This window comes from Lucilia cuprina, chromosome 3 (genome assembly GCF_022045245.1).
Source record: "Lucilia cuprina isolate Lc7/37 chromosome 3, ASM2204524v1, whole genome shotgun sequence".
Classification (NCBI taxonomy): domain Eukaryota; kingdom Metazoa; phylum Arthropoda; class Insecta; order Diptera; family Calliphoridae; genus Lucilia; species Lucilia cuprina.
In genome coordinates, this window is record NC_060951.1 from 58,366,314 (window position 1) to 58,391,779 (window position 25,466).

Genomic DNA, 25,466 nt, shown 5'->3' on the forward strand with positions numbered 1-25,466 from the left:
AATTTTGTACCAGTCATATGTGTATATTTCCTTTTTCCTCTGTATACTACTGTAAATACTTAAGTTATTTAAAACTTTCAACAAACTTTAGTTAATCCATTTTGCCTTTTAACTATGTATTAAAAAATTTTTAAATACGTGCAGTTTAACTAATATTACTAAATGTGAGACTTACTTAATTAGTTAGTTAGTACTAAAATCAACAACAAATTGTATAATAATATTTAAAATATAATATATTTTTATAAATAAATGCTTTTTAGAGCAATAGTTTTATATTTATGTATAAGACATATAATTTTAATAAAAATATGTCTTTAGTTAATAAGTTTTTAAATTTAAGATAAAAATTATACACCGATTTGAATATATTTTTGTAAAAAAAAAACAAACTATTTTAATGAATAAAAAACAATAAAAATATTAATACAAAAAAACCCTCTTGTTATTTTTAGTTATTAAAGATTTTTAATTAAATTTCCCTTATAGTTTAGACCCTCTCAGTCCAGTGGCAACAAGTGGTTGTGACGATTAAATGCTGGAACATGCGCAGCTTTAATATAATACAATTCTCAGGGAGTTGATGAAGTAAAGTCTCATATTAAAAGAGCAAAAATTCTAAGGGATAAATTTTTATACTCTTTTTATTTGAGACATTTTCTTTGTTTTTATAAAATTTCTTTGGTTGTCAACTATAGGTATTACAACAAATAATACTAAACAATTATATATATATTCTATAGTATTATTAATGAAACAACATATAGAGGAGACATGAACAATAATAAAAAAAAAAAACTCTTAGAATTTTCACAGTAGTCAGTTGTAAGGTTTTGAGCACTAAACATGTCAATTTAGTAAAATAATGAAAGAAAAAATGTTAATTCATTAGTTTTTGTTTTTTATTCTTTTTTTTTGTTGGTTAAAAATATATATTAATTTAAAAATTTTAAAATCAGCCTAAAAAAACAAAAAAAAAATCAGAGTGTTACGGTTGTTAAAAGTTTAACAGTGAACTGTGAAAAAATATAACCAAAGTTATAAAAATTAACAAATATTTACATAAGATTATTTACAAAATTACAACAATTTGTTGAAAATAAAAAAAAAATAAATTGCAAATATAACAAAGTTAATTCTATAGTAATAAATAATAATAGTAATAAATCAAGTGATGTGTTTAAAAAAATTTAAAATATTAAGAAATATTCAACTATAATATTATTAAAACTCAACCTTGAACTTGACCACACTATATATATGTACATATATCAACAAATGCAGGAAAAACTAAAGAAGTACTTACGCCAACAATTATCTGAATTAAATTTTATAAATAAATCAAATGAGAAATATAAAAAAATAGAGGGTGTTTTATGCAAAAAAAAATCGAGAGAAAATTTACATAAAAACTACAAAAACATACACATTTACAATAAAATGACGTAGAAAATATTGTATGTAAACAAATTTTACTCTTGTACCGGTCGGTCTATTATGGCTCTGCAAGCACTTACACAACTCTGGCAATTGTCAATCGTATAATATACATATATTCGAAAATAATTTAAGAATTTTTTTTGGTACATTTTACCAACACGTGACTTTTTTTCTTCTCTACCTGATAAGAATATAAATAGTTTACAATAACAAACAAGTAGCCGACCATATGATACCCTACACCAGTTTGTATTTTAAAAATGAGAATTTGATTTGTTTTTTTACTTTGTTCCGGATTATTTTTACTCATTTTTGGCAAAAAAAAAGGAATTTTTACAAGAGGGCTCAAAGGGTAGAATTCGAAAATATGGGTCTATCCTGATAAATGTTCATAGAGGAATTCACGTCTACTTCAAAGTTGTTTATGTAGAATTTAAAAGTTTTATTAATGTTTATATGTCCTGGTTCACACTAGGAAACTTTTTTTGGGAAATATCAACCATCTCTTTCTCTCACACACAAAATCAAAAGTTTGTCAACAAAAGTTTCCCAGTGTGAACCCGGTCTATGTGAATTTTTACCTTCAAGTCATTTTCTTAAGGTCGTTTGTATGGGGGATAGGGTCAAATGAGGCCCGATCGATGATGTCATTAAAAGTTCTATAAAACTAAGTTTTACCGACTTTTGTTGACATAATAGAGTATTTAACTTAATTATGAGCCCAAAGGCCCTATTCGGGGGGTACTATTTTCAATAGGCTTAGAATGTGTGCCAAATTTCATCAAATTATATTGAAAATTGCGACCTGTACCTGGCGCACAAGGTTTACATGGACAGACGGACGGACCAAGTTTAATCGACTCAGAAAACGATTCTAAGCCGATTGGTATACTTTAAGGTGGTTATAGGACGATCATTTTTGTATGTTACAAACATCAGCAAAAACCCAATGTTCCCTTCCCACTAAAGTGGTGTAGGGTATCAAAAACAACATATGTTTTCTTTAAGGCATATTTTTTTGCAACAAAATTTATTGTATTTGTGTTTCCCAAAATAAATAAAAAAAAAAACAATAACAAAACATCACAATTCTAGAATATACTAGTTTAGGACAAATTTTAGAAAGCCCCTTCCTAAAGTGATGAAAAATAATAAATTTTTAAATTATAGCAAATATAAGTGGAAATGTATAAAATAGTGTTTATCGATTATTTGCATAGTTTTTTATATTAAGGTCGCCATATTATATTCTACATCAGTTATGAATATTAAATGTGATTTTTTATAATAAAAAAATTGTCTCAATTTTCCATATATTGAAGCAAATTATGGGAGATAAACTTATTTTTAAAAGATGTTTATTTGAAAGCTAATGGCCAGAGATGCAAGCCAAGATGGCTCAAAACGACGGCGGCGTAATATTTTGCAAGCCGCACCGCCGCCTACTTCTTTCGGCTCAAAAGCTAAGCCGGCTTAAACATACACACTGATGTATTTTAAAAAATTATTTAACCAATTCGAACGAAGTTTCAGCTTTTTTAAATTATTATGCTAACTTAAAAAGAGTTTCCACACCATATTATGCTAATATTAAAATAATAATAACTGCTATAATAGTATGCATTTTTTGGAGAAAAACTTATATAGAGACAGGTTTCTATATAATAGAGAGATTTTTCAATTTAAGAAGAAAAAATTAAAGTGAGCCAACAATTCTGCAGCCGCCGATATTTTCTAAAATAACTCGCCGCCGCTGATCATTTTGTATCGGCTTGTATCTCTGCTCCGATTTTGATCACATTTGGTACATATAGTTATATTAGTGATGAATTTTATAGCGATATTAATGTTTAGAAGTGAATTGTAGCCATTGAGGTTATTTTCTCAAGGGGTCTTAGTGCGGTTGCTCTATTGCGTCAAATGAGTCCTAAACTAAATTAGCATGGTTAACAATGCTTGTATATTTAAAATAATTATAAGATCAAAAGCCGTTTTTAGGAGATTTTTAGATGTATGGGGACTTGTCAAGATAATCGACCGATTTAGGACAAAATCAACAGAGTTTTCCTTGAGTCAAAAAGATTATACTAACTTAATTGATCCACTAAAGTTGTGTGGATTATAACTTAAATTTTTATAATTGTTTAATTCACAATAGCGTATCGTTGTATGTCGTATTTTATTATTCACTTGTATAGAAAACAAAACCATAAAATATACAACGATACAAGGCTACGGTATGTAATTGTAAACTGGTAAATAAAATGAAATTAAAAACTCTACAACGATACCACACTATGACACTAATTGTGAATGAGACAAATATATGTATGCCATCTAAAGGGCAATTCAGTCAAAATTGAAAAGAAAAACTAAACAACTGATGTATCTTCATTTTCCTTCGATATATCCTCACTTGCTCTCTGGGTTTCGAATTTTTTCAAATGGAAGTGAACTAAATAAATGTCAATTATTAGAAATCATTTAGTGCCCGTCGAAGGGTTATTAAAAGTGTTCCAATCATTCCTTCATATTTTGCAAACCATTTTTTTTCTGCTTATCACCTTTGCAAATATCAATATCTAAAACTAACTCCGATATAATTTTACATTTTTAAATGATTATAATGATAATTTTCAATTGAATTTTATAAAAAGTATGGGCTCTTAAAAAAACACTTTAAATCATTAACGATTAGAAGGACTAATTGCACTTATTATACACTTCTAAGTATATTATTTCAAAAATATTGCAGAGTTGGAAGTTTTATTATTAAACGTAATACTAAGTATATATATTAAGGGCAATTCAGTTTTAGAAACTAGTTTGATGTATATAGTCTAGTTTATTATTATAGTCTTGGATATAGTATAGTCTTTAGTCTATTCTGTAGTCTAGTCTGTAGTCTAGTCTGTAGTCTAGTCTAGTTCAACCTATAGTCAAGTCAATAGTTTAGTCAATAGTCTAGTCTATAGTTTAGTCAATAGACTAGTCTAGGCTTTAATCTAGTCTATAGTCTAGTCTATAGTCTAGTCTATAGTCTAGTCTATAGTCTAGTCTATAGTCTAGTCTATAGTCTAGTCTATAGTCTAGTCTATAGTCTAGTCTATAGTCTAGTCTATAGTTTAGTCTATAGTCTAGTCTATAGTCTAGTCTATAGTCTAGTCTATAGTCTAGTCTATAGTCTAGTCTATAGTCTAGTCTATAGTCTAGTCTATAGTCTAGGCTATAGTCTAATCTATAGTATAGGCTATAGTCTAGTTTATAGTCTAGGCTATAGTCTAGGCTATAGTCTAGGCTATAGTCTAGCCTATAGTCTAGCCTATAGTCTAGGCTATAGTCCATTCCATAGTCTAGTCTATATTCTAGACTTTAGTCTAGTATATAGTCTAGTCTATAGTAGAATCATTAGTCTAGTATATAGCCAAGTATATAGTATATATTTGTATATAGTCAAGTATATAGTCTAGTCTATAGTCTAGGCTATAGTCTAGGCTATAGTCTAGGCTATAATCTAGGCTATAGCCAAGTATATAGTATAGTATATATTCGTATATAGTCAAGTATATAGGCTAGTCTGTAGTATAATATATAGTCGTATACAGTCAAGTATATAGTCTAGTATATAGTCGCGTCTATAGTGGTCAATAGGATAATGTATAATATAGTCTATAGCCTACTCTAATGTATAGTCTAGTCTTTGGTCTATTCTATAGTATTGTCTATAGTCTCGTAAAAAGTCCAGTCTATAGTCTAGTCTATAATATAGTCTAGACTATAGTTTAGTGTATAGGCTAGTCCATAGTCGAGTCAATAGTCTAGTATATAGTCTGGTCTCTAGTATAATATACAGTATAGTCTAGTCTATTTGTTCACTAACACAAAGATAAACCTAAAATGCCCAATAAAAACGTAGGGTGTTAGTTAAAATATAAAAAACCAAGCAGCTGATTGAATAAGCGAACGATGAAACAAATTTCCTTTAGTGCAAGCAAGTATTTAAAAAAAATTGTAAAAAAATAGCTGGCGCTAATCGAAATTAATTAAATTTTATAAAAGAAAACAAATAACAAAATAACGTTTTGTTTGAATTTTACTTTTACGTTGAAAACTAATTTCAAGTGCATACTGTAAAATGTGTCAGGGCATTGTAGTAAACATACATATATTTTCAATAAAATATATATATGTAAAATAAATCTATCAAAATCTGCAAAATAATTTGAACTACATTGATAATCAATTTGAGTCGTTATCATTGTTATCAAGAGTTAAACTGTTAACAATCGTTGTAGAACAAACGGAATGAAAAAAAAACTAAATTATAGAAACTGATAAAGATAACTTTATCGATCTATTATAGTTCAGCCTATAAACAAAGGTGTATGGTACTTGTTGATACAACCAATATAGACAATTTTTTTGCTTTTTAGCACACGCTGTTAACACTCACTACTAACAGGTGTTAATTTAAAGTGCAGTCAATCATTTGTACTAAACATAAATACTAGACATTTAACTAAATCGGAAATGTTTTTACAAAAATTCTTGTGTATTTTCAAATAATTTTAGAAAAAAAAACTATAAAAATTGTTTAAAAATGTAATTTTGTTTAGAAAACGTTAAACACATTTGTATTCAAAACAGACGTCAATGTATAAGGGATAAACAAAATTTTCCATAAATATATATTTTTTAAGTTACAAAAAAAAAAAAAAACTGTGATTAAAATACTTTGTAGTAATAACAATTTAGTCACGTGAATTGCGAGTGAGTTTGTTGTAAATAAATATATTGTTATGCGAATATTAGAGCCAGAGTTCACTAATATTTAAATTGTGAAATCTAAAACTAAAAAAATATAAAATACAAAGACTAAAAAATTTAAATTAACAAAGTTAACGAACTGATAATTCAAAACTTTTTTTTTTAATTTCTCAAATGATTGCAACAAAAGTGTTGAATAAGTATTTTATTCTGATGACTAATAAATGGAACATTTTAGTGCGAAATTTTTTTGGAGAAATGTCATCGTTTGAGGCAAAATCTTAAATACTTAAAACATTTGCCCAATCAATGTGTTAAATTTTTTTTATGAAAAAATAACCACCTGTTTTTTTTAAATTTATATTATTTAAAGAATTTTACTTTGATAACAACTTTTTTTTCCCGATTTGCTGATTTTTATCTCATGTTTATTCAAAATTTACGAATTGCTTTTACAAATTTACCCTTGAATTATAACTTACATTAACTGTTATAAATCGTTATTAGTATGTCTGAAATTTTGCCTATATGCCCTAATATTCGTTATCAAACATAAATATTTGTCAATTTTTTTTAAATAAAATATTACTTTCAAATAATTAAAATCAAACAAAACTTAATATTTAAATTTATAATCAAGATAATAAGTAGTTTAATAAAACGTCATATCAGCTATTCAAAAAAAAAAAAAAAAAAAAAAAAATAGAAATATAAAAGACTGATATCAGTAAGAGTTCCCAAATGGTGGTCAGCGGGCCCCTAGGGTTTTTACCCAAAAGTTCGCATATATGATAACAACTAAATTTTTCTTTTAAATGTGTAAACATTTTCTATATTTTTTCTTTCTTAAAAACTAATTTTTATCAATTTGAATTACTTGATTACTTTGATCTTAACTTGCTAAACTTTTAGTATGATCGTTTATGACGATCATATTTGAATAAGTCTTTTGTTAGAAATTTTTATGGAACTCTAAGATCACACGAATTCCTACTCCGATTGTCGTGAAAATCAACATCAAAAGTCGTAATAGGAAAATATGAAATAACGCCAACATATTTCATTGTGATCCGTTTTAACCTCTATTTGTGTTTCTTACACTCCGGTACAAATTTTTGTACATGGAGTCTCATGTACAAGCATTTCGCTCAAGTATTCGAGCTATCTAATCTCTGACCATTGCTGCCCGGTTGCTTGACTTCCGACATTACTTTCATTTCCAATCACGAACATTGGATGGTCTGTATTGAGTCGGCAACAGCACCTAGAGACGTATTCGCTAGACCGAAACATGAATCTATCAAATTTGCCGACAACTTTTTTTACATATAGAGAATACACTATGGAGAACAAGATGAACCCTGAACGTATCTGGACAAGGAAGACAAATTTAATGATATCACTTGTATCTATCATCTACCACCATTAATCCCACAAACTCCGCATTCAACTTCCGACAGACTTCCTCTATATATATATGCGTCAAACTGTCACTCCTCTGTGACTTTGCAACAGCACCGAACTTTTACCGTATTATATACTTTACTATTTATCAGTCTTTTAACCGATATTCTCTTCCGGCGAATTTAGGATTAAACCTCAGTCGCCACCTCAACCCCGAATGGAACTCTCCAATAGCCGGGACAAGACAAAGTCCGAAAATCTGGCCTGCGGGCTAGCTGTTGTCGTAGTACCAGACTATGTGGTTCTTTGGTTCAATCCCAAATCAAATCATTTTAAGAAAAGATCGAGAATATATTAGATCATAATCAGTTTATAGTCCCGGCAAACTAGAGGTACTGGTAGCATTTTTTCGACCATAAGTGCAAGACCTCTATGATGGGGTCATTTGTCAAAAGGAATATCGATAAATGAAGCATTCCGCTGAAAGGTTGATGTCAAGTTTGTCAATGAAACATGTCTATCAATTCTATAGAATACTATACTCAATGTTAGGGTTAGGGATTCTCTGAGATCCTATTTCTTTTCTTCTTTTGAGGATAAACATTTTTAAAAACAAAATATGAAATAAAAGCTCTATCATCTCTAGGAAGTATAATTTTCCCAGATGTAAGCAAACTAGTTTTGTTGCTTATGAAACTATACATATCCATTAAAATTCTCCCACTGTTTTATAAAGGACATTTTATTAAGTTTTGATATAGTTAATAGAAGATCTGTAACCAGTCACAGAATTTCAACCCATAAAACGATTCCTATCACAAAAGCACCATGGGTCCCTAAAGCAACTGTTGTATGCTTCATATTAAAGCCTAAGATTTCCTAAAGATGAATAAGTCATAAAAACAAATTATGGTCCATTTATTTGGAAATTCAGTTTTCGGGATGAAAATACTTTAATTCAACTAATACGCAATGTCAATTTTTCCCAATCTAAAATGACAAAGATCAAATTCTATTCTAAATAATAAACTCCTTGGGACTATGTTTGCTCTTCTATACATAAAGCATGTAAAAGGAATAAACTCCCGTGGTAATATAGTTCATAATTGGCCTTATAATCTCATAATAAAAGTGGGCGTTAATTGCATGGTAACGCCCACTTTATTTGCTGGTTTTGATTACACAGTTTTAAGAATTTTGTTTTGACTACTGTTAACAAATATAACTAAAATGTTTTTATTGGCCACGCCCACTTTTAAAATTGTTTTTTAAAATATACTTTAAGGTTGTAAATAATTAGTAAATTACAGAATTGTAAATTAAAACTTTTTATTAAATTATTAAGAAGATATTAGCGAAAAGTGCAAGCTTTTTCTTTATTAGATTCCGCTCAAATAGATGTAGTTAGGACCTTCCCTTGACTTGCCATTTAGATAACCCCATTAGCATTAGTTTTGTGGTGATTATCTTAATGAATAATATAAACATATCTAACTCAGTAAACCAATCACTGGAATCTAAATCTAACAATTTTATAACTCCAAAGATCACAATATTTCTTAAGGAAGAATGTGCACAAGACCCATATAGTGGATCGTTTAATATACTTTATGTTGTGAAAGTTTGAAAAGCTAATCGTTCGAAATGCTTTCTTTAATAAAAAAAGGACGAAAAAAAAAAGTATTTAATTTTATATAAATCAATTAATACGCCTTTCAAACCCGAAACGCCATACAATTTAAAAAAATGTTTAATTAATACTTAAACTAATTACAATTTGTTTTGTTCCCACAAAAAACACTGAACAATTAAACCCCCCGCTCGCTGAATTCCTTTCAACTCATACAGTAAAAATGATTTATAACAACATTTAGTAGTTACAAAACAAAGTCGCTTAAATTCGTTTATTAATGGGATACTTAAGACTTTGTCTACGCCCAAGTTCTTCACTAATCTCAAGTCTTCAAACTACGGCACTTACGTAAGTTACAATTTTTTTTATATTTAAGCATACGATCACGTACATTAGAGAGAGAGAGAGAAAGAGGAGACGTTTTAATTTGTTTAACACTGGGCCGCGCGTGTGGTATTCATTGCTTTCAAGTATTTATGTATTGAATACAATACAATGACATGTTCTAAAGGCACTTAATAAATGTTCTTGTCACTGAAATTAACAGGCCGTTTTTTCCCTATTTTGTTCTCAAAGTCAATTTCGAAAGGAATTGTTTTTTTTTTCAATATTCTACGAAACTGTTGGAGTTAAATAAGGAGGACAACGAGTGGAGTCTTCAGCATAATGAATTTATCTACCTACACACAAGGAAATTCTAAAAAGGGATTTTTTTCTCTTTGTACGAAAGACAACATGATCATAGAGTTGTTAAATTTATTGCTTAATCGAATATTGTTTTATTAAGTAAACATAGACCCATAGAGTTTTACGTGATCTTACATACCAGCGTTGGATAAATTTTATAATTTAATGAACATAAACGTTTTTCATTTAGATATCCTTATAAAAAAAAACAAATAGAATCAATGATTTAGAACTTGAAACCATTCATTTGTAAGGCATTTAATAAATAAAACTCTGAAAATATATACATACACTGAAGGAAAAAGAAATAAACACGCTTGGTACCAAATTGACACCAAAGTGTTTATAATTTTTCAACAATATTCGTTATCAAAGTATATACTTACGAACGATAACATCATTACTTAGTTGACAACGCTACATTGTCAACAATTCGTTGTAGAAATCTAAATTTTATACACATTTGTTTTCTAAACGTAAACAAACGTGGTAAGCTTATAAATGATCAGTTGGAATTCGTTGTCTAAATATAAATTGTATACACATCTGTTGTCTGAATGTTAACAAATGTGGTAAGCTCACTATTGACAAACAATCCGTTGTAAATAGAGAGCGAATAATTGCGACAAAAACATAACATAGTTGGCAACGCTACGTTGTCAACAATTCGTTGTCGAAATCTAAATTTTATACACATCTGTTTTCTAAATGATAACACACGTGGTAAGCTCACTATTGACAAACAATCCATTGTAAATAGTGAGCGAACAACATCACATAATTGGCAACGCAACGTTGTCAACAATTCGTTGTCTTAATGTTAACAAACGTGGTAAGCTCACTATTGAAAAACAATCCGTTGCAAAGTGAGCGAATTGTTGCGATACAAAGTAGGACCCGCAACGTTGTCAACAAATCGTCATCGAAATCTAAATTTTATACACAACCGTTGTCCTAATGTTAACAAAGGTCGTTAGCTCACTATTGACAAATATTACGATGTTCATTGTGAGTGAATTGTTGCAATGTTGTCGCACGTAGGTATATGGTTTGACAACGCAAGTTATTGAAAACTTATAAAGACTTTGGTGTCAATTTGGTACAATGAAAGACCTAAGTACTTTTATCAATATGCAAATGCACTGTTCTATCCAACTCCGTTACATATACCTACAACAACTATTAATAAATGAATGAATGAGAATTGCTTAAATTTTTACGATAATTTAATATGATTTTTCTATTTGTTGTTGTTGTTGTTCTTTTACAGACATTGAATTAAAGAATCATCACAAAGAAATGCACAAAAAATCGTCTAAACATAAACTGCAATTACGTATAAACACAAAGTTTTCTAAATAAAAACACAACTTTATAGCCAGTCGTCGTCATCTCGTCCCTATTCACAGACTCCTCGAACTAACACCACCACCAACATTAACCACACCAATATTAACAGCAACAACAAACAGCGAGAGGCAACAACATCTGTAATATTTTCTATATACTAGAGAGTCAGCCAACGTTAATGGAGTCTTCATCACGTAAAAAACACAAAAAAGAAAATCCTTATGCTTCCGTCTATAATGCCACTACCATCCCACTCAATGCCAATAATAAATGTAAGGAAAAAATTGTTGCTACAAAAACGAAGAAACCGCCGCGTCGTGATAAAAGCGATTTGGGAGAAAATTTTATAGCACCTGATGGTGGGTGGGCATGGATTGTTTGTATTGCAGCCGGTGTCTCAAATGTAAGTTGAAAATGATGGACAATAAATGATAAAATCAATAAGAAGTTGTCGACGCCGACAACCGTTGTTAAATAATCCTGTCTGCCTGCATTCATTTAATTTGTTTGTTTTATAAATTATGATGTTTTTCTGTAAGTTTTATTAGTTTTGTTTATATCTTTTCTTTTTTCTATAAATAGTTAACAATTTATCCTTGTATTCAACAATTTGGCTTTATATTTCGTGATCGTCTGATTAAACTGGGTCTTACAAATTCACAGATCACAACAATTATTAATACACATCCTGCGGTATCAGCGTGTACAGGTAAGTAGGGGGAGAAAAAAATGTAATGTTGTGGTACTCACATGATCAAGAATATAATGCATATAGATCAATATATAGACATATATATCAATATATACATCGGTTGTGATTTGATTTCCATTTGAAATAGATCTACCAAGTTGTGGCTGTAGTATCGAATCTACATTTTGCAAGAGCCGAACTATATTTTATTTCCCGGTATGAAGTTTATCAAAAATAGTAGTTTTTATGGAATAAAAGGTACCTAGACTTTGAACTAGTATATTGTATATTATACAACGAAAAAACTACTCTATGGACTATTTTATCTGCTGGTCCATGAACTGATCTTTAGACTTTCTATTGATAGTTACAAGGTCTAGTTTATTGACTCGGCTATGTCATGTATGAATGAGTCTATTGACATATCTATGGACTATTGAGGTGACTATTGTTTGAACAATTCTATGGACTGGTCTATTGGCTGTTTTATTTACTACTCCAATCTATTGAATAATCTTTATAGTTTTCTAACAATAAGTATATTGCTCATCTATGGACTAGTCAGTTAACTATTCTTTGAACAATTCTATGGACTAGTCTAACAACTGGTCTATTGGCAACTTTATTGACTACTCTGAGAACTAATCTATTGGACTTATCTAGAAACGTGTCTTTTGACTAAACTATGGACTAGTCCATTGACTATTCCTTAATCAATTCTATAGTCTATTGGCAACTTTATGGACTAATCTGTTCACTGATCTATGGATTTTTTTAGATTAGCCTATGGTCTAATAAGATTTTAACTATTATCTATGGTCTAATATTGTCTGATCCATGGACTAATCTTAAAGCTTTGTCTTGATAGTTACATGGTCTAGACTAAGTATTGACTCGCTTATGGACTAATATATTGTCTGTTTTATAAACTAGTCTATAAACTATATATTGACTAGTAGATTGACTATTCCATAGACTATGTCTATGGTCTAATTACATTTTAATGAAAGACAGGTCTAACAACCTAGTAGTTAACTATGAACTTCAACAAAGATATCAATTAGATTTTTATTAAGTACTACGTCTTTAGATTCACAAAAGTATACCTTAAAATCGTTTGAAACAACATTCCTGTTCCAAGATAACAAAGGAACTTTTATTAGGACCTGTTTTTAGAATAAATTTTCGATTTACAGAAGTTTAATTCGCAATGATTTCGCTGCATAAATCTATCAGACGAGCGGATTAAATTCACACGATCTTGATTTCAAATCCATCGACATTGGTTCTGACTTTTCGAAAAAGTACAAGTCAAATATTAAGCCTGAAAAAATATGGATCAAACAGATCCATTGACTTAAAAAAATAGATTTAATTAAAGATTCAATTTAATGTTTCACAACTATATCAAGATATACAGCTTTATCTATCACACTTAATTTCCAGGTCTTCTCAATGGACCCATGTTTAGACGTTTTACATTTCGTCAAGTAGCCCTGATTGGCTCAATATTAATATTTTTTGGAATACTTCTAACAGCATTTTGTGAGACATTTTTAGAATATATCATCACATATGCTTTACTATTTGGTAAGTAAACTGAAACCTGTCTCCCTTAGTCTAATTTTAAATAACTCCTGCTCTCTCTTTCTATCCCTAAAGGTTTTGGTGCTGGCATCACTGTATCCGCCTCAACATTGGCCGTTAATACATATTTTAAGAATAAACGTAGAAAAGCTTCAGGTTTTTCGTGGACTATAACCGGTCTGGGTCCTATAGTACTGCCTCATATAGTCACCTCATTGGTTGCTCTTTATGGAGTACAAGGCACTTTATTTATATTTGCAGCTTTGTCGCTGCACACCTTTATGGCTGCTTTAATCTTTGAACCCGTATCATATCATGCCCCTAAAACGACTGAAGAAGCGGCGAAAATACCCTCTGTGATGGTAGAGCAACCACAACTTTTGTGTAAATATTGTGAAATGCAACAGAAAAAAGAGACGGGTTTATTCTCCTCGCAGTATTTGTATCAGGAAGATGATGAAAATACACCGGGTTTTGAAATAATAGAACCCGGAACACCTATGTTGTCCCGAGCCAATGATGGTTTATATGGCTCCCGACTATCGCTGGCTTCGAAAAGAAGACTACGTTTTCGCACCATATCTAGTTCAAAAGATCTAGAGAATACCACACGCATAACACGTTTAATAAGTGAGGATGAAGAATTAAAGCAAAAGACTAGTTTTAAGCCTAATAATTTCAATATCGAAAGAGATGAATCACATAAGGGCAGTCTAAATAAACGTTTTGGTGGTAGCCAACTTAAATGTACCTGTGCCGAGGAGAGAGCTTTAATGGAACTTAATAGAATAGAAGCATATGATGCTGAAAATTCCACGAAAGACAAACAGCTGGAAGATTCAAATGAGGACTTACAATTAACCTTTTTCGAGAAAGTAGTGGCCTTTTTTGATTTGGATCTCTTAAGAGACTTTTCATTTGTTAATCTTGTAGCTGGTTTGACCATGATCAATTTTGGTGAATTAAATTTTTCCATATTGACACCGTTTATTTTAAATGATTTTGGTTTAGAGACTTCACAAATTACTCTATCCATATCGGTGCTGGGTGGTTTAGATGTTGCCACCAGATTTCTGGTGCCATTTTTAACTGAAAAAATTGCCTGGGATAATAGAGTCTTCTTTCTTATCGGTGTTGTGGGCATTTCTATAGGCCGCACAGTGGTGGCCTGTACCAGATCGTTTCCAGTCATAATATCAACATTTGCCGTTATAGGCGTATTTAAAGGAGTACGTACAATATTTTGGCCACTGGTTATACCCAGTTGTGTACCTTTAAAACGTTTGCCAGCAGCATCCGGCTTGCAATTGTTAATATCAGGTATATTTACTTTAGCATGCGGACCCTTTGTAGGTAAATAATTAAAAGAAATACAAATTTTTAGTTTAAATTTTTTTACATTAAAAAATCTTATCAATTCCTTGTAAACGCAGGTTTGGTGCGCGATCGTTACAATTATGCCATTGCCTTACATTGTCTCAATATGATGACATTTTTAGCGGCGGCTTGTTGGATCCTAGAGGCTTTAATACGTCGTTATTTACAGAAGCCAAGTACATTAAGTGATGAACCAAGATGATAATAAAAAAAAATCACAGTTTTATATTACGTTTTTCTTTGTTTTCTTTTTATTATTTTCTACTTTAAATGTATTATTTTCTTTTTTATTGTTTTCATAGTTTTTTTTTAGATTTTAATGTTTACATGGAAGTATCTATCTCACACTCTATCCTAATATATTGTATGTGTATATAAGTAATAAATCTCTTTGTAAGTTTGTTTCTTTGTTTGCCTTTTGGACCGATCTTCATTCGTTGGTAATCACTGTTGTTATTCTTTTTGCAATTATTTTAAGGCTTCGAAAGTGATCTTTGATTTTTTATAAAAAGTTTAATAGATAATTACTTGTTAAAATTATTAAAATAAATGATCCATTTAGGATCATGGATCCATGATCCAGGCAGTTGAAAAGGAATACATTCAAGTTTAAAATGTTTAAATAAAAATATATTCTCTTGCTCTGTGAGAGAAAAATTTGCCAATAAAACCAAGTTATGAAGTATGTTCGATCGTGGCCGAGGGTTATTCAGGGGCTAGGGCAAATGTTGCCCTGTTTTTATACATTTCTGTAGAGAGATTTATGTCTACGTTAAAGCTATTACTGCAGAATTCTATCGTGATATTGAGTTTACAAGCGATTTTTGACTTTTAAGTCTCTTTTTAAAAGAGGACTTTGTTTGGGGACAAAGAGACCTATAAATTTTGGTAGAAGGATTTATGTTTACTTTAATGTTATTTATGCAGAAATCCATAGTGATATTAGTGTTTATAGGCGAATTCAAGTCCCTTTTTGAAGGAAACTTTGCTTGGGTATTATGAGACTCAAATCAGACATGAGGGTCACGTGAGATTTGATCATTACTGCAGTATCATTTAGACTTATATAAAACAAAGTTTTGATGCCTTTTTGTAGAGATACAAGAACATTTTTAATTATGAGATCAAAAGCCCTATTCGATAAGTGTTAGGCGAAATCATGGACCGATATTTACCATAATCAGTAGGCTTCGTCCGTGGATCAAAAGAAGAGTACGCACAGACATAACTAGATCGACTCAGAAAGTGATCGATCTAGTTATATTAAGGTAGGTGTAGGAAATTCCTACGAAAATGGTTAAGTTGATATACATATATTAGAAACAAGTACGATCGAAGCCAAAATTGGTTTCTGTGAGGAAAAAGTTCTCAGATTTGCAGAAGGAATTTGAAGGAAGTAATAGCAATGTTTAATTTGTGAAAATATTCGAATATATTTTCAATAAATCATGACAAAATTATACAGGTGACTGCAGGTGATTGATTAATTTGTTTATTTCACAAAAACAAATATATGTTTTCTTTTGTATTGTTCTTGTGATCACCTGTCTAATTTTGCAATAAAAGTCAATTTCTTTTCATATGTGATCCCAACAGTACGACAAAGAGTCAATGCATCCGAAAAAGACAGTGATTTCAATTTACATCTACGCAGCTGGTTTTGTCTTTCGTCATGGATGTACACTTTGTAAACGAGAGTGAAGTCAATCTTTAATTTAGTTTCCCCTTTATAAGCGAAAGAGTGGGCACTTAAAAAACAAACTTAAGCCTTTTGCTATCTCTTCGTAATCTATAGGGTGACAATTAACTTCACTTAGGACAAGCACATGCTGAAATAGCTAGTCACCTGAACACTCGGTGGCTAATGGTAACGCTAAATGGCTAACGGTAACCCTAAAATAAAGGTAGTTTGGGACTGTCCGACTGAACTATTGGTATTTAAGAATCTAAAGATGCAGGTAAGTATGTATATATGTACTTATATACACACTCTATGCTACTACCGCAATGTATCGGATATTTAATAAGAAAATAAAAGTGCAGCATATTTTAAGGCAGTGGTGATTTAAAATTATTTAATTAATTAATAAAAAAGTGTTGCCTAACTGAGATACAATAGGGTTACCTATTAGTCTCTTTAAGTTGCTATAATACTAAGTTTTATTGATTTCTTTGTGGAATGTTTTATTTTATATATTTTTGATTTAAAAATTTAAAAACACTTACCAGATTTCGAAATTGCTGTAAAAATGAAAAAAAGAGTTTATTAAATATAGAAATTGTTATAGTTTTGTTAATATTTTCATACGATAATACCCAGCTAAAACTTAAATAAGCAGAAATCTTTTCACTAATTAAGCATAAGCATTTTATTATTTCAGCAAGGTGTGCTTACAAATAAGTTCTTAACTAAGCACTTATAAAGAGAAAATTAAAAAGAAAACTTTAATCGCAAAACTTTTAAAGTTGTCTAAAGAAAACTTTGAACCATAAGTTTTTTTAAACAAAGCTTTTTATGAATAATTTTTAAAGAAAGCTTTCAATGAAAAGTTTTTTTAAAAAACCTTAATAGCGAACTTTTCAAAATAATACTTTTAAAAGAGTTATAAAGAAAACTTCTATCTAAAGAGAAATTTCAATTTAAAAAAACTTTATAATAAAAGTTATTTAAAGAACACATTAAACAAAAAGTTTGCTAAAGAAAACTTTAAACGAAAAGTTTTTTTAAAAAGATTTTTTATAAATACTTTGATCGAAAAGTTTTCTCAGGAAAACATTTCTTGCATGAAAAGCTTTCTTAAGAAAACTTGAATCAAAAAGATTTTAAAGTAATACTTGTATTGAAAAGTGTTCTGAAGTGAAGCTTTGATACATACAAAAATTATTTTGAATTAAAAAGTTTTTAAAGACAATTTGGAACAAAAAAATTTTTTTACAAATATTTTAACCCTAAATTTTTTTAAAGAAAAAATTTTTAATAAAAATTTTGACCAAAAAATTTTGATCCAAAAATTTAAAAAAAAATTTTTTGATCCAAAAATTTTTGAAATAAAATTTTTAATAAAAAGTATACTAAAGATATCTCCGATCGAAATACTTTCCACAGAAAACTTTGAAAGACATGTTTTCGATAGGTTGTAATGTTGAAGCAAAAGTTTCTTAAGGAAGCTTTGAACAAAAACATTTCTAAATAAATCTTTGGACGAACTGGCAAAATAAAATGCTTTGGGTGAAAAGTTTTCCAAAGGAAACTTTAAACGAAAAGTTTTCCAAAGGTAGTTTTAACCAAAAAGCTTTCAAAAAAAACTTTGAAAACTACTTTGTTGAAAAAATTTTCATCAAAGTAGTTTCATTTAAAGAAAACTTTTTCATTTAAGAAAACTTTGATCGAAAATTGTTTTTACGAAAACTTTAACCGAAAAGTGTTTAAAAGAAAACTTTGATCAAAAAGTGTTCTAAAGAATACTTCAACGGAAAAGCGTTCTAAAGAAAACTTTGACCGAAAAGTGTTCTAAAGAAAACTTTATTAGAAAAGTGCTTTAAAGAAAATTTTGTTATGAAGTTAATTTAAAGAAACTTTTCTAAAGAAAACTAAAGCTTTCTAAATATAACATTGAAGTGAATGTTTTCTATAGAAAATTTTAAACGAAAAGCTTTAAAATATTTTGTTCGAATTGTTTTCAAAAAAAGTTTTAAACGAAAAGTTTTCTAAGGACAAATATGATATGAAAAGTTTATTGAAAAGGAATTTGATTGAAAAGCTCTTCATAGAAAACTTTTATAGAATGTTCTAGATTTTGTATGTACAATTTTGTTAATTACTGTACTTATTAACTGCTTAGATTTTATTCTCTTATCTAGTGATAATAATAACGAAGCTGTCATTTTAAACTTTAGAATTTGACAAGTGCATGAAACTCCAAGTGATTGTGATTAATCATCAATCAACATATCTTTAGAATTAAGGCAATTTCAAAGTACACAATAAAATATTTAACAAAAAATAAAATTACATAATTTTGGTTTAATACCGGCAAAATAAAATGTATTAAAAAAACTCAGTTAAATGTAAACATTTTGTAAAATAATATTTTGGGTATTGTTTTTTGGATAAAATATATGCAGCAAAAGCACAAATAAGTAGAAGGTGACAAAAATACCAAAGCCCAGCTTAAGCGGTACTATTAAGTAACAATATTCAGAGCAAAATATAAATGACATTTTTGTTGTTTCTATTTTAAATTACACTTTAGGAATAATAATGAGATCACAGCAACAAGTAGGTACAACTAAGTTTGGGGTTTATGTTTTTCAGATAATAAAATTAATTTTTTTTGGAAGTCCATTAAAGATGTTTTTTTTAATAAAAAATCAAAGTGAGATCTTTTTTACGTTTAGGGGAATATTTTTATTACAGCAAATAATACAAAGGGTCATAATTGTTTTATTTGAAAAAAACGTTGATCTTATTTCAGCCAGTAGCAACTGTAGGCACACTTAGTTTATGAACGCGTAATATTTTTTTTTTTTATTTTTATTAAAATTTAAAAAAAATACCACGCACTTGACATTGTTATCACGTTTACTAGCCAAAAACAAACAGTTAAAAACTTAAACTAAAAAATATTTAAAACCCCCTCAATTGATTACGTGTAAATAATGTGAGTTTGTTAGAGCAGAGTTACGTAGTATTAAGTTGAAAAATAGGAATCGCTTAAGCTCTTCTCTTGATGTTTCCATTTAAGTCAATTACATATTTGCCGACGTGTTTGGACTGCATTCAATTATTTGTCTTGCTTGGAACGCATGAACGTTTTGTTTTGAAGGCTGCGTTAAAGTTTTGCATTTTAATAGAACTTCATTTATTTCTTTTTATTATTTGCCATTATTTTCTTAACAATTGTTGCCGATTGTTGGTTCAATAAATTGTGTAAATAATTTATTTTAACAAATTTGCGTTTTATGCAATTTTTGTTTTCTTCGCATATTGTGTAGTTTTGTTTTTGTCAACTGATTACGCGTCACATTTAACACTTTCACTGATTACGAACGCGTCTAAAAACTTATGCTGTTTGATTTTTTGTTGCTACCATTTCTTTGCAAATCGGGTAATTTAGATGTCTAATAGATAATCGAAAAGTATTAACTATTACGTAAAAGATTAGATTTTCAATAAGATCAATTAATATGTTTGAGTTATCGTGCTATAGATGTTTAAAATTGTATCACTATCAAAATGGAATACTAAGTATTGTTAACGTTTGAAATTTAATTATTTGAAACACAAGGCCTAAAATAATCGAATGGGTTTTTTGCCAAATTTATTCTAACTGTTAGTTTGGTTATAAAATCAATTGGACTTTGTATTATGCTACATATTTGCAAAAACTTAAGATATGGAATTCGGTTTCAATTGAAGGCTGTGAATGCAAAACTTTTCTTGCAAAGAATAATGATATGAATAGAATACTGAGTTGTAAATCGGTTCCAGTCAATATTTTGTACAAAAGTGAATTAATAATACACTGAAGGTCTGTTCTAGTTAAGTTTAGTTCCAGTTCTAGTTCAGTTCTAGTTCAGTTCTAGTTCAGTTCTAGTTCAGTTCTAGTTCAGTTCTAGTTCAGTTCTAGTTCAGTTCTAGTTCAGTTCTAGTTCAGTTCTAGTTCAGTTCTAATTCAGTTCTAGTTCAGTTCTAGTTCAGTTCTAGTTCAGTTCTAGTTCAGTTCTAGTTCTGTTCAAGTTCTGTTCTAGTTCAGTTCTAGTTCAGTTCTAGTTTAGTTCTTATTTAATTCTAGTTCAGTTCTATTTTGCATATCTTGAGAACTAAAATACATACATCCTTGGTGTAAAGTATAAATCCAATGCTTAATCAAATGCATAACTATATTATATTCGTTCAAATTTTTAATTTAGTCCGCAATTTATTCCCATGTCAAAATTATAACACTAATATATACTACATTGTACTATTATCAAATCTTAATTTGACTAAATTATCCTACAACGTGTAATCGATTTGACTCACCTAATTTAAATGTGACAACATAAAAACATAATTCTGCATTCGAAGTAAATAACAATAATGGAGTTTTATCGATTTGCATCATAAACATTTATAAAATATTTTAAATTCCATAAATTTGCTGTAAATATTATGCGACAATTTTCGCAATTATTATATTTATCATACTCGCCTGACGAAATGTTCGATTTCAAAATTGCAATAATTAATGACATAAATTCAAAACTCAGATCATAAATCTTGGGCATATTATTTCATAGGAATGGGTGACCGAATGAAAAATTATAATGTAATTTTGTATAAGATTTATATATTTAAGAAAAAACTATTTAAATTATCACTGCTCATACTCATAAGATGACAAATAGTTTATATTTTAGGACCCGAAAGAAGAAAAAAAACCTTCAAAGTATTCAGTAAATCTACCAAAACAAAAGTTGAATGGATTTGCATAGAAAAATTTGCTAACAACAACAAAAGTAATATATATATTTTACAAATACCTGACTGTATGTATTACAAAGAAATTAACATTATAAATTAAAAAAAATGTACTCTCTTTCTCTCTCACTCTCTGTCACTCCATTGTCTTTCTCCTAAAATCCGGCACTCTCATTGTAACTAGATTTGTAATTGTTATTTGTATTTTAGTTAGTTGTGATAAACTTGCACTTTGTTGTTTTAGCAGTTTGGTTTTGTTTTTATTGTTTGTTTAGTTGTTGTATTGTTTGGATGGTTTTGGCAGCAGCAAACAGCAGCAAGTAGTTACCTGTAACAAATCAGGCGAATACTTCAGTGCAAATGCGCATGCGCGCATGAACGGTTCATATTTTATTAGTTGAATTTGAAATACGAAATAATTTTTGCAAGAAAATATTAAAAATTGTAAAAAATATATATTTTGCTCAGAAAAATAACGAATTTTTGGATTTTAAGTGTTAAAAAAATACCAAGAAAAGAAACACCAAGAAATGTTTTAAAAACCAAAAAAGTTTTAAATTAAAGTGTTTTTTTTTTTCTTTTAATAAAACAAGAAAATTATTAATATTTAAAAGTGTCTAACTAACAACTTATTTTGCTGTTGTAAAATTTGATTATTTTTTCTTTGCTGACAATTGTATGAGTGGATTATATTTCTAACAAAATGGTAAGCTATTGAAAATTTTTGTTAAATACAAGGATTTATTTTCATTATCCGCATAATACTTAATGTGTGTGTGTGTGACTTATATGTCTGCAAATGATTAATGACCTGGGTTTATGGGAAATCCATTAATTTGTTTAGACAGATTGTGAAAAAATCAAAATAAACCTGCTGTGATATCTTTTTATGAAGATACAGAGTTGTATAGTGTTTCATGGTAATGTGTTAAAATTAACTAAGGTCATGGAAAACAAATCCTTTAGAATTATTTTAGAGGATGGAATTTACACTTAAAGAAATTTTGGAAAATTTTACAAAGAATTAAAGTTTAAATATTTTTGATAACAGAAACTATTATTTTGTTGTAAAATATCATATTTATAGACTTTTATTAAAAATAAAAATATTTAATTTTTCAGTACTTCCTGAAATTGTTAAAAAATTGTCTTAAGTAAATTTTCATTGAAACAAATATTTTCTTAAAAATTTAACATATTTTCAATAAAATTTTCATTGAAAAACGAAATAAGAAATATAATTTTTTAATTAAAACAAGATCACAGATATCAGCTAGATGCAAATTTTCAATAATTCTATAAATTTTGAAAGATCGCTGAGAGGATATAAACAAAAAACCGAAAATATGAGAAAAAAATCAGTAAAATAAGTTTTAATATTTGTAAATTTTCTTAATGACAAATCAGCTCCACCCCCTTGGCAATATACCCCATGGGTGCCCTGTCGTTTTTGGTCAGTGCGAAAAACTTAAAAAATATTAAATGCACATATTGACAAAGGAATTATAAAATGGATAAAACTAAATACAACATACCTAAATTTACGAATCAAGATCAAAATTTGGAATATGTATTTTACTTTTAATTCGAGAAGACCTCCAAAAAAGTGGCGTATGGTCCCCCTTCTACTCTACCTAGTTTTTACTGGATATGTAACCTATAATTAATGTACTAGTTTATTGATTGGGAAAAATACTATTCTATATACTAGTCTATTAGTTTATAGACTAGACCATAGACTAGTATATATAATAGTTTTAATACAAGCCTGAAGACTACTTCAAAGACTACTATCTAGACCAAAGAAAAGTCATTAGACAAAACCATAGTTTAGTAAAATATACTTTAAACTTTCACTTAAAAGTACTTTAAAACTGGTCTAAGACTAAAAAAATCTGTTCTTTTTCTATGTACTAGAGAATATAATAGTTTATGAACTAGACAATGAACTTTTCCTTAGTCTCTAAACTAGTTCATAGATCAGATCATAAACAAGTCATTAGAAAAGTCATTTAAATTATATTCAATCTTATTCATAAACATTTATCAATGGTTTATAGAACAAATTTTGTATGAAATTTTGATTTATAAAAGTTTATGAATAAGGCTCATAAAATTTAAGCCAACGGATACAAAAATAATACTGTTTGTAATCTGTTCCAGAATTCGTTAAAATATAATTTTTCATTAGAAATATAAAAACTTCAAACTTCTTTTAAGTCGGATTACAAACGATGATATATGATTGTTTTAAAAATGTGTCTTACTTTGGGGACCTCTGACCTCGATCCAGATGGATGAGATTCAAACTTCTTCTTCTTTATTACTCATATTATATTTTATAAAAAGGCGGAATAACCATTTATATCCTTTCCTTTCTTTTCTCTACCAATGTAAAGCATCTAATGCTTTCCGAAAATGTCTCTATTTGAAAAAGTTATAAACGAAAGTCAGTACAAAAGTTGACTTCTTAAATAGCAAGATCCTAATGGAAGTTATAGATGACTTGGTAGCACAGGACACAAGTTCTCTTAATTAATTGTCCATGAACAATTTAGACGAAATGAATATAATAAATTTTCCGTGCTTTAGATTTAACAGTTTAATCATCGTATCATACAAATCTTGCTTAATTAATTCTTGTTAAATATCAGCGCCCGATTCATTCAGTTACGCAACGATCGAAAAATGTTATTTCAGCAAAAAACTGAATCGCAAGAAAAAGAAGAAGCAATTCCATTTCGTTACAATGCTTTACGAATGTGTGTATTCTGCGCTACGATCGTATCTACGTTTTAGTAAGTTGTTGTTTATGTGGCGGAGAGTCGAATAGAAATACAGAATACCAAAGTTGCCAATCGAAGAAAATTTCGATTCGAATTGAAATGCAGATTAGGGGCCAAAGACTTATACGAAGAAACATACAACATACATATATAATTAAATAAAATTCCCTTTTAACACTCTATCTGCAAGTGATTATTTAAGTACTTACATATAAGCGAGCGTTATTTAAATGCTAATATATTAGTAGTTGAGATTGATATCATTTGCATCATAACTCTATACTTTTCAATCCACTCTTTTACTGGGTTAGTCCAGATTATAGTTTGCATTTTAAATGCAAATTTATATAACCACTGCATACATCACAACATGACCTGACAATTTTTATGATTTTTTTTTAAATTATAATGCTTAACAAAATTCTCACAATAATATTATTAACACCTTTTACAAGTTTGCAACTTGTAAAATATAATTAGAATTTCATATTTAATATGTAAATTAAATAGAAAATAAATTTGCACAAAATTTCTCACACAGACACACAGACAACCCCTAATAATCTACTTTAAAACCATAATGCTCCAAAAAAACTTAATAATTACAAGTAAAAATCTATAAAACAAAAGAAAACAAAAACACGGACGGCTTAATGAGTGATTATGACGATGATGATGATGAGGAAGTTAAACCTCCTCATTGCCGTCAACATTTATGTTACCGTTATATTTAAAATTAAAAGACGACTCCAAGACAAATATAAAAGAAGAGGAAAAAAAGCATCGAAAAAAAATTTAAAAAAAAAATAAAAAACTTTTGAAGCGTATAGTTAAAAAATTTTCGCACTTGTTCATTTTATTACACGTTTTATTTAGTTTAAACCAACAAACAAAAATATATATATAACAATAGTAAAAACAAAGCCATAGACAACAACTGACAAAAAAAAATCTTTAATTTTATGTAACATTACGTTTTTAATTGTTGTCCAAGAAGTAAAACAGAAAAATAAAATAAAAAAAAATTATTTAACATGCCTCACACTTTTTTTCTTGGTTTTTGCTGTTGAAGATGATAATGTTGGTTATTGTGTGATTTTTTTTATTACAATAATCATAATAACTGAAATACAAATATTTATGAGTTTTTCTTTAAGTCCAGGAATAACATATAACAAGTAAGAAAGTATAGTCGGGCATGGCCGACCATATGATACCCTACACCATGAGTATATTTTTACAATTTTTACTTTTATAAAATTTTTATTTTTTGTAAAGAAA

At 28.9% G+C, this 25,466-nt stretch overlaps 2 protein-coding genes across 5 annotated transcripts in view; both read left to right on the forward strand.

Moving 5' to 3' along the window:
* The first annotated feature begins 1,141 nt into the window (after positions 1-1,141).
* Positions 1,142-15,336, forward strand: LOC111677393. Of its 3 annotated transcripts, none has more exons than XM_023438501.2 (6): positions 1,142-1,298; positions 11,202-11,684; positions 11,864-11,990; positions 13,419-13,562; positions 13,635-14,912; positions 14,993-15,336. In XM_023438501.2, the coding sequence occupies exons 2-6, from the start codon at positions 11,460-11,462 to the stop codon at positions 15,136-15,138; spliced, it is 1,920 nt and encodes a 639-aa protein (XP_023294269.2). In that variant the 5' UTR covers positions 1,142-1,298; positions 11,202-11,459; the 3' UTR covers positions 15,139-15,336. The 3 variants fall into 3 exon arrangements, with proteins under 3 accessions (XP_023294269.2, XP_046801769.1, XP_023294268.2); XM_046945813.1 differs by lacking the exon at positions 1,142-1,298 and adding an exon at positions 5,699-6,042; XM_023438500.2 differs by lacking the exon at positions 1,142-1,298 and adding an exon at positions 6,052-6,210.
* A 6,602-nt stretch (positions 15,337-21,938) lies between these two features.
* LOC111688612 (flocculation protein FLO11) overlaps positions 21,939-25,466 on the forward strand; it is a 31,607-nt gene continuing 28,079 nt past the window's right edge. Inside the window, exon 1 of one of the 2 annotated variants that reach the window (XM_046946286.1) lies at positions 21,939-22,105. In XM_046946286.1, coding sequence (XP_046802242.1) covers positions 22,103-22,105 — 3 coding nt within the window. In that variant the 5' untranslated portion in view covers positions 21,939-22,102. The remainder of the gene's footprint in view (positions 22,106-25,466) is intronic. The other variant, XM_046946287.1, reaches the window with a different exon arrangement.